This window comes from Clarias gariepinus, chromosome 1 (genome assembly GCF_024256425.1).
Source record: "Clarias gariepinus isolate MV-2021 ecotype Netherlands chromosome 1, CGAR_prim_01v2, whole genome shotgun sequence".
Taxonomy (NCBI): domain Eukaryota; kingdom Metazoa; phylum Chordata; class Actinopteri; order Siluriformes; family Clariidae; genus Clarias; species Clarias gariepinus.
In genome coordinates, this window is record NC_071100.1 from 47935644 (window position 1) to 47946320 (window position 10677).

The 10677-nt window shown below is 39.3% G+C and overlaps 1 protein-coding gene across 1 annotated transcript; it reads left to right on the plus strand.

The window, feature by feature from the left end:
* The first annotated feature begins 545 nt into the window (after positions 1-545).
* On the plus strand, positions 546-10294 carry htr5ab (5-hydroxytryptamine (serotonin) receptor 5A, genome duplicate b). Its single transcript, XM_053502362.1, has 2 exons — positions 546-1536; positions 9684-10294. Exons 1-2 carry the CDS (start codon positions 820-822, stop codon positions 10014-10016), a joined length of 1050 nt encoding a protein of 349 aa, XP_053358337.1. The 5' UTR covers positions 546-819; the 3' UTR covers positions 10017-10294.
* The last annotated feature ends 383 nt before the right edge of the window (positions 10295-10677 follow it).

Below are 10677 nucleotides of genomic sequence, written 5' to 3' on the forward strand. Positions count from 1 at the left end.
AATGCTAGTTTAAGTCGACGTCCATTTTTTAATATGTAAGTTATAATCAGCTAATTAAATCAATATCCCATGCTACCGTATCTTTTATGCTAAGTCCTGTATATTCAAACTTTGGTTTATGGAACTTATTTATTTAAACTTAACATGAAAAGCTGCTAATTTAAGGTTTCAGCTTAAGTTTCAACAGCAATAAGATTAGGTGCAAGTAAAAAAGATTGACAAAAACTCCTAAGGAATAGGAAAGGTTCGAATTTTTCCATGCTAATACACTAATCTGTACACACTTTTAAAGCAAACTCGATTCCAAATTTCAACAACTCAATTCTGAGTGACTGAGAACTTGATGGACGTTCATACTAATCTCGTATCTAGCAAGGTACAGCAGGAAAACTTTATGATAAATACAGCCATGTGTACTCCACAGATAGCAGAAAGTTTACTGACTTGACCCATGCTTTTTGAAACTAAAGCTATTAAAGCTAACATTTTAACTGCTAATCTAATCTTAGCACAATTTCAAATCCTAATCAGATGATTTTTTAATTTACAAGGTCAAAATGTCAAGCACTTATCAACCTTACTTTTACACCCTGTCCAAAAGCACAATTTAAAACTACCACCACCATGTCATGGGGGTCTTGATAGCTTAAAGAATCTTTGAAACACAAATTTTTATATTAGCTTGAAATCTCGAGCTCAAAAGTTCGACACCACAATTAAAGCAATGTTTATTCACAAGGCGCAGACTCTGAGATTCCAGAGACCTGATTCACTTGAACATCGATAAATCATTTCAAATGCTACTCTGCTAGTCCCCTGATGGCCAACATGCCTTATCTCAATGTCAGCACTGTTTTATCAAATCTGACCAGCAGACCAGAACCGGGAAACTTATACCGTCCATTCTCAGTGTTCAGCGTCCTCACGCTTACACTTTTAGCCATGCTCGTGGTGGCTACGTTCATTTGGAACCTTCTCATCTTGGTGACCATTTTGAGAGTCCGAACGTTCCACCGTGTTCCTCACAACCTGGTGGCTTCGATGGCCATCTCTGATGTGATGGTCGCTGGGCTGGTGATGCCACTGAGCCTCGTCCGAGAACTTTACGGCCGCAAGTGGATCCTTGGGAAAGCGCTTTGCCAAGTTTGGATTTCTTGCGATGTCCTGTGCTGCACAGCCAGCATCTGGAATGTGACTGCCATTGCGCTCGACCGCTATTGGTCCATCACACGTCACCTCGAGTATACGCTCAAGACACGGAAAAGGATCTCCAACGTCATGATTGGACTAACGTGGCTGCTCTCGTCTGTCATATCTTTGTCGCCACTCTTCGGATGGGGAGAGACGTATTCCGAGGAGGATCTGGCGTGTCAGGTCAGCCAGGAACCGTCATACACGGTGTTCTCCACCTTTGGTGCTTTTTATCTGCCTCTCTGCGTCGTCCTGTTTGTGTACTGGAAGATCTACAAGGCTGCCAAGTTTCGCATTGGATCACGCAAGACCAACACCATCATGCCGATGGCGGAGATTATCGAGGTAAGACCAAAAGAAATCAAACATTTAATATATGAGGGGTGTTCAAGTTAAATCTGGACTTTTGATTGTACAGAATAACATGCCTTTATTTCTCTTTATAATCCCCTGCAACACTAATGCACTTGTGCTTGGATATCATTAAGGTAGAAAGTTTTTTCAATCCGCCGGAGCCATGATCGAAATTTCTGCTTCATGTCTGCAACCATGGGCCAAACATGTGGAAATGGCTTGGAGCGAGGTCAGGACTGTATGGGGGATGTGGCAATAACTTCTAGCCCAAGTTTCTGTAATGTGCAAGTGGTGTTGGTGAATGATGGTGTGTACAGTTCACATACAGATGTGTCTCTTCTGCAAATTTGCTTTGTCGATTTTCAAGGATCAGGCGTTCCAATGCAGGGGACTTCGAGCAACCTTGGCCGGGATCATCGTTCATAGACATACAGTACAGCCTTTTTTGCACTGTTTGAATGTTCTAGTGCGGCCAAGAGTCTCATCACTGTACTGTACTCTACTGTACTGTAGGTGCACCATGATGTAAGGTCCTGGTTCGACTTAAATGCCCCTTGTATTTACTTAATTATTTGCCACATTCTTTCAACCAATTATCACAGGAACAGTCCTACTAAAACACTGAACAGTGTAAGGATTTAACGACTGCATGAATTGTAATACAAACAAACAAAAATCATAATAATAATTGGTGTTCCAAACTCAGGTTTGCAATTAGCCTCCGGATATGGTAGCGCTTGTTATTTAGCCACAACACACACACACACACACACACACACACACACTTTCACTGCTCTAATAGGATTTCTCATTTTGCATTCAAGAAAAACACACACCATCATGAAAGGATGGAATTAGCATTTAGTTTGTACCTTATGTACCTTCCACAAACACACACACACACACACACACACACACACACACCAGCTCCTAATTGTGATTCTCTGGTCAATGTCAGCATAAAGAAAGTGTGCAGAGGCGAAAAAATGTCCTCAATGGCCCTGTCCATGCCAAAAGAAGCTGATGAGCCAGGATAAGTCTGAAATGCACTGCTTTCTTTTCTGTGCTAGAATAAAAGTAAGGAATATTAAAGCTCGCTGGAACGAACTTGACTTAAATGGCATCGATAAGCTGCATAATATCATTTTTAATTAAAAAGGATATTGAGCACCCCTGCGGATTCATGGCGTCTGCAGTGTATTCCCAGTTCGTATCCTGGGATCATCCAACAAAACAGCACGGTTGACGGGATCGTATGGATGCCACCACTGCAGCATCCGAGCGTTCTTCTGCTGCCGTGGCCGGTCAGCCTCACGCGTTGACGTGTTGAAAAGCTTTTTTTCTCACCACGGCTGTACCGAGTTGTTTGAGTCATCGTAGCCTTCCAGTCTGGTGCCCCCGACTGGCTGACTGGAGCATTGCAGATGTCCCTGTTCAGGTTTTATGAAAATAAAAAACATCAAACACACACACACAGTTTAGTGATGTAGCTGCGACAGTTTACGTGCAGCCTGCATTTTAAAAGTCACAAACAGTAGTTTTGTAAATAAAAAAAATATATATATATATATATATATATATATATATGCAAATGCCACAGGAAGCTGCTGTGGTCTGTGAGGCGCTAGCATTTACTAGCTCGCTAATCAGCATTAGTTTATTAAGGGGCGCTACTGTACATAAGAAAAGACAGGAGGCAGAGTTGGAGGTAGCAGAGCTGAAGATGTTGAGGTTCTCCTTGGAAGTGACAAGGACGGATAGGATCAAGAATGAGTTCATCAGAGGGACAACCCACGTTAGATGTTTTGGAGATAAAGTCAGAGAGGCCAGATTGAGGTGGTTTGGACATGTTCAGAGGAGAGATGGTGAATATATCGGTAGAAGGATGCTGAGGTTGGAACTGCCAGGCAGGAGGTCTAGAGGAAGACCAAAGAGGAGATTTATGGATGCAGTGAGAGAGGACATGAAGTTAGTTGGTGTGAGAGAAGAGGATGCAGAGGGTAGGGTTAGATGGAGGCAGATGATTCGCTGTGGCGACCCCTGAAAGGGAACAGCCCAAAGACAAAGAAGACTGTACATAAGATAAGAAGTATAAATCTGGCATGGTAGCTAACCAGCTGCACTTTTTTAACCAGAATTTCTTTCTTTCTTTCTTTTTTCTTTAATGTATTCATGTATTTCTTTCTAGTTATGTTCTTTTAACAGATTGTTCTTATTCCTTTTCTTATATTTTATAAAATGTCTTATTTCATGTCTCTTTTTCTTTTTTCGTTTTTTTTCTTTTTTTTCTTTTTTTTCTCTTGTGATTTTCCTCAGTTTATATTTTCTTTCTTTTTTTTCTGACATTTTTTTTTCTAACCTTCCTGACTTTCATTCCTTCCTTCATTCTTTCTGTCATACTTTTCTAAAATATTCTCTTTCTTTCTTTCTGATGTATTTCTTTCTTCATGGTTTTCTGATGTTCTTTCTTTCTTTATAAATTTCTGATGTATTGTCGTTCTCTATTTATTTCTTTATTATTTTTCGAATGCATTTTCTTTCTTTCTTGATTTCATGTTTATGAAAATGACTTATAATTTGTTAACATCTTTCATATTTTTCATTTATTTTCTTGCTTCATATTTTCCTTTTCTTCTTTCCTTTTGTGAATTTTTAAAGTTTCTATTCATTTTCTTTCTTTCTTTCTTCAAGTAATAAATTCTTATCATTAGCACACCAAAGTCTATCCTTTTCCTATAACATCAGGTCCCGAAGCGTTTTGCTCCTCTTACATCACAGCAATTCACTAAACAACAACATGTGGTACTTTTTGTCCGCCTAGAGTTACATCAGCTGTTGAGCGAGCTGAGTTCGCTTCGGTACGTAATCGGCACGTTTCTGAGAAACCCCAAAGCGATGCCAGAGAAGCTACAGCTGGACCGCTAATGTCAATAGCACACATTCTTTAATCTGTTTCTGTGAATGAGTCGTTACTATAGAAACAGCAGTGTGCTAATAGAAACCTGTAACACCGCTAACAGTCTGGCTAGCTCCCGCTGCTCATGTCCGTGTTGATGCTAGAGAGACGATCTCACGCTGTAAAAAAGGAAGGTGCTTGATTGCCTGCTGAACAAAAAAAAAAAGGAGCCAATTATTCTCAGCAGGAGCGCTTCACCAGAATAAAAAATTTTTCAAGGCAGTTTTTTTTTTTTCAGACGAGGATAATGTGGACCTCATGCGGGTCTTCACGCGTCGTAACGCTACCATGTCACGTCGGCCGTGGCTCATTTTGTGTGACAATAACAAGGCGACGGTGTTAAAGTGACTCACACTGAGAACGGGCGCATGTCCGGCCCGAGCGAGGGAGGATAAAAGCTTCTCCGCGGTTCTCCCGGAGTCTCACACCTTAACGACTATCCAGTACCTTCACACTAGAGTCAGGCTTCAGCCTCCACTGCCGAGACCTTTCGCTCTGTCTTATTCTGTCTCTCGAGCCATCTTTTATTACTGTACCTCTGCCCTTCTCCTGTCCCTGATTTACCCTGACTTTGGTTCCATTTTTTACTTTTGCCTCTTTCTCTCACTCTATCACTCCTGTCACTTACTTTCTTTCGTCTCACTTCATTCATCCATTTTAAGCCCATTTTCTTGCTTTATTCCTCTTTCGATTTGTCTCCACCCCTCTGCTCATTATTTATCTTTTTTCCTTTCTACCATCTCTCGTAATTTTTTTTTCTTGTTTAGCCTGTCCATCTCTTTCTTTCTTTCTTTCTTTTTGCCAGCACACCTATTTTCTTTCTTTCCTTTTTTTCGATGATGCTCCATTTTTCTTACTTTCTCTTTCTTTCTTTCTTCATGAACTGATGTCTTTCTTCTTTTTTTCTTTCTTTCTTAATTTTTCTGGTATTAATGTTTGTTTGTTTCTTTCTTTTGCTACAATTTTCTGATTCCCTTTCTTTCTATCTTTCTTTCTTTCTTTCTTCCTTTCTTTCTTACTCCTTAGTCTGATATTTCTTTTTTCCCTTAGTGCATTTTTGGTCTTCTGTTTTTTTTTTTGTTTGCTGTCTGATTTCCTTTTTTCCGTTCGTTCTTTCTTTATGTTTCTCACAATTTCCTTTACAATTTTCAAATGCCTTCCTTTCCTTCACTGTTCTCTCTCTCTCTCTCTCTGAAACAGTTAGGGTTTTTTTGCTGATGGTTTAAATGAATTTTTACATTTCTTATTTACAGTCATTTGCTATTTAAGGGGTTTTTAGATTAAAGAAAACAAGACTTTCCCTTTAGAAAAATTGCGCTCTACCTTTCCTGGCTCACAATAATTATACATTCTTTTTTATTTATTTCTCTCTCTCTCTCTCTCTCTCTCTCTCGCTCTCCACCTTTGTTTATTTTTTCATTTCTTGCCTGATTGCTGTTTCCCCGTTTTTCCTTTTACTCCTGCGCCACACTAATATCTGTTGCTTGAGCAATTTAGGCAGGGGAGAGGGGTATGTAATAAAAAAAATAAATAAAAAAATAATAAGAAATAAATACCAGTTTCACTTTAGGATTATAACCAGAGGTGACAAACGTTGTAAGCATCAGCAGTTTATCTATTATTTATCTGTCATTAAGGCATCTTGTACATGGTGTTGTAGTCCTTTTCACACAGATTACCATAAACACAGGTATACACAGCCCGAGTGACAGGAGCTTTTTATTCATCCTGATGGAAATCCCCTTAGCTTGTTTCTCTGTCATTTTCATTTTAAAAACCAGAACGACTCTGGAGCATTTCATGTTCGTCGTATCATTCAGGAGAGGAGCAGATCTGACGAGCCTGATGCATTTCCTGCAATCAGACATGACAGGAAAACGTGATAAAATAGCATCAGCCGAATTCTGCGTCATTTTAGATCAGACACAAGGAGATGGGGAGAAAAGCAGAGACCCCTTTTATGTCATTATAAAAGCTCAACAGGAGATTTTGGAGCTGGGTGAGAACACGAACAAATGCCAGCCTGTTGCAGGGGTTTTGGACTCTTTTGGGCACTTTTACATACAGTACAATCTGCTCCCTACAGTAGATGTCTGTTTCCACATCAGGGAGATGATACTTTCAATACTTTCAGACTTCAAAAAATCATCCTGTTAGTCACTGGTAAATGGTAAACTGGGTAAAGATGTACTGTAAGTTCTGCAGGGTCTATGATGCGCTCGCGTTTATTATCTCGCTAATCAATAAGATAGCAAGTCACATTACTATGAGGAGTGGATGACCTCATTAGTGAACACTACAGTACATGAGCTAAGTTAACAGGTTAGTGCCATATCTGGCTCATTGATACAAAGACAAACTGCTGACCAGGTTTTTCAAAAAAAAAAAAAAATGCTTCCTATCGTGTTTTTTTTAACTTATTCTTTTGCTTCTTTTTTCTGTCTCTTTCTTTTTTAGTTTTGCATCATGTATTTCTTTCTATGTTCTTCCGTTTATCATGATCTTTCTCATATTGCTTCTGATTATGTTATTTATGTTTTTTATTTATTTTCTTGCTTCATGTCTTTCTTTTTCTTTTATGCATTTTCTAATATTTAAGTTTGTTCATTTATTTGTTTATTTATTGTTGTTCTTTGTTTCTTTTATTCCATTTTACTATTTTTTTTTTATTTTTCCCCATCTTCTTTTCTCACAAATTTGATAGATTTTCTCCTTCTTTCTTTCCATTAACTTTTTTTCTTTTATCTTTGTCGTGATTATTATTATTATTATTATTATTATTATTATTAAACTTAATTAAATATTTTTCATTTCTCTTTTTTCATGTCTTTCCTAATTTTTTCTTTCCTCTTTTATTTTCTGATGTAATCAAATTTTTTTGTTTATTTTGCTTTCTTTTTTTCTTCCAAATTTTCCCATATACACTGCCTGGCCAAAAAGAAAAAAAAACCCATTCAGAAGGAACAAATTATTGGATTGCATCAAGCAAAGAAAACAACTTAAAATGACTGGAATAGGGTTAAGAAGCCTCTACCACATTATCAAAGTTTGGACGAATAGTGCTGAAGTGTCAACTTTGTGGGAGAAATGGGGTCAGAAAAAAACCCTGAAATGCATGGTAAAACAATCAACCGAAAAAAATGTTTGAGAGGGTACTGAATGACCAGGGGCCTCATGTACAAAGACTTGCGTTGAATTCATACTAAAACATTGCGTATGGACAAAGCTGTAAATGTGCGTACACAGTAAAAAAAATCTGATGTATGAAACACTGCGTACGCGGAATCCCACGCGTATTCTCTTTGTACATCCGAATTAACGTGAAATTGAGCGCACGTGCACGAGCGCAAAACCCCTCCCTGCCTCCTCCTCCGTATAAATATGTTAATGACTCCACTTTGGCAAAACCAAACGAAAAAGCAATGGCAAAAACAAGCAAGAAGAGAAACTTCACAGAATGTGAATTGGAGTTGCTCCTATCGGAGGTAGACCGGAGAAAAACTGATATTTGCAAGTTTGTCCTCCGAAATTAATAACAAAATAAAAAAAAAACTTAGCTGGAATAATATCTTTAAATACATCACTCACCAAGAAGCCACCCATCGCGCACCCTGCCACCCTGGAGCCTCATCCTAACCATGCTGTTTGTGAGGATGAATGAATTATGAGGCCACCTTGCCACAATATTTGTTAGGCGCATTTGAGCATCACATATAATTTGCACATTTATTGAATGGAAATGTTTCTGATTCACGTATGCAAATTCGTCTTCAGATGGCGCCTTTATAGCAGTGTGTGTGCAGTCGATCGCTCCGATTACATTAGGAAAACCGGCGATCGCTGCAAATTGTGCTTTAATGTTTGGCTGGTCAACTGCATGGTATGGAAACCTTATATAGGCTACCTGCTATACATGCGGATGATCCCATCCCATACCGCTGACATGGCACGGCTCAAAGACGACTGGATTAACCCCGAGCGAGCTGCCAGTTCCCTTTGGAAAGAACCAGTTGTCAGGAAACCAAGCGTTGTCAGCACCTGTAAGGGAACGGGTATTGCGTGGCTCCTCGCTGTCTCTCTTTCCAAATTTGGATCCACCTCAGCACAGAGGTCCAAGAGGATAGCTCTTGGAAATCTGAAACGGCTAATAAGCCAGTCATCATCGTGGGCCAGAAAATCACTGTGATCCCTAAAAACGCGTCCCTTCGGATTTGGCCACTGACAATGTCCTCTAATAAGGCCAACACTGCCATTGCCATAGACTAAGGGTTGTGTACATTTGCAAATGCTTTTATATGTTCTAAATCACATAATTGGTAGGAAAATATTGTGTTAATTAACCCATTTTATCAATTATAAATTAATAGCAATGTTTTTCATATGTGTTGGTGCGATACTTTGTAGTGTGCAATTTAACATAATTGGCTCTAGGAGTCGCCAATGGAAATAAAACAAACACACACAAGAACTACACGTACGCAAGACATGAAGTTGGCGAGGAAGAACGCAGATTCGCACGTTAATTTCACCGTTAGTAAATCCGACTGCGAGCGTGAAAACTGGAGTAAGCAAAGTTTTTGTGCGTACGCAGCGTTAATACATGAGGTCCCTGGTTAACACATCTATGGAGTTATTTTCTTACCTGATGGCACGGCCATATTCCAGGATGCTGGGAACATGAGGAATCATTTCACCTCAGTGGGTGTGCTGTAATCAAAGTTATTTTAAAGAATGAAATCTTAGAGTATGCAACTTTTTTTTTTTTTTTGGGGGGGGGGGGGGGGGTCATCTTTCTTTCTTGCTTGCTTACTATATTCTTACTTTATTGTTATTATATTTTCTTGATTTATTCTTTCTTTCTTTATTATGGGTTTCTGATGTTTTCTTTCTTTTTTTCATCCTGCCTTTTCTGATATATCTTATCTTTTTATTTATTGCTACATTGTTTTCTGGCATATTTGTCCTCCTTCATTTATTATTTCCTTTGCTTTAGTTAAGCATGAGTTTTGCTTAACTATAAACTCTTTAGTGTTTGGTTCATACAGAGTCAATATTGCATTATATATATATAGAGTCAAGAGTTATAAAGAAAGAAACTTGTACAGAGCCTTGTGCCCGATGTAAAGTGCAGAATAATAAATGATGTACAGTGCATCTTACCTTCCTGTGTCCTGGCCCTCAGGTGAAGGAGGCAGCGGAACAGCCCCAGATGGCGTTCAGTGTCCGTCATGCAGCCGTGTCGTTCCAGCCCGAGGGTGAGACTTGGCGTGAGCAGAAGGAGCGTCGTGCCGCGCTGATGGTGGGAATCCTGATCGGCGTCTTTGTGCTCTGCTGGATCCCGTTTTTCCTGGCCGAGCTTATCATCCCGCTGTGCTCCTGCGACATTCCACCCATCTGGAAGAGCGTCTTCCTCTGGCTCGGATACTCTAACTCCTTTTTCAACCCGCTCATCTACACCGCCTTCAACAAAAACTACAACAGCGCCTTTAGGAACCTATTCAGCAGGCAGCGCTGAGAAATAATCCACGTGAGCTAGTCAGCATGATGCTAACTGACAACACTGCTCTGAGAAATAAAACCATTGTTACCACAAGTTCTTCTCCAAGCTGTGTGCCCAAGAACTACAGAGGCACCTTTAGCACTGATGAAAGCAAATTACAACCAATTAGCCTTGTGCTAACAATGAAGAGCATCATCAATCTAGGCTGCTTTGCTTCAAGAACCTATTCAACCAGGAATGTCGGCAAATCTGACCAGAAATTAGCATCATGCTAACCGAACAAAGGCATCACCCATGGCACTGTTTGCTAAATAATGCTATATTTATATCTTGAGAGGGAAACCTTTCCAGCCGGAAGTCAGTTACTACTAATTCTCATCATATGAACTGTACAAATAATAAAATTGTTATATATTGTATTTCTTGGATAAATATTGCTAACTAATTCTCTTGACACTGTTTATCCAAACAGCCAAGAACTAAACAGGACCTTCAGGGAGCTCTTTACTACACAGTCAAGTATCAGAAGCTAAGAAATAGCAATTAGCATCAAGCTAATTGCCATGGTGTAATACATTTCGTACTTTAACAAGAAAAACCGCCCTTTTATAATCTCTGACATCAAATGGATTATTTGTTTTGCTAATTTATACCATATGTGCATCATGCTAACTAA

Bases quoted from the DNA above. Each gene is read 5' to 3' on its own strand.
- htr5ab (XM_053502362.1), top strand. From the start codon at position 820: ATGGCCAACATGCCTTATCTCAATGTCAGCACTGTTTTATCAAATCTG. The intron at 1,537-9,683 runs GTAAGACCAAAA...CCTGGCCCTCAG, and splicing joins CGATGGCGGAGATTATCGAG to GTGAAGGAGGCAGCGGAACA.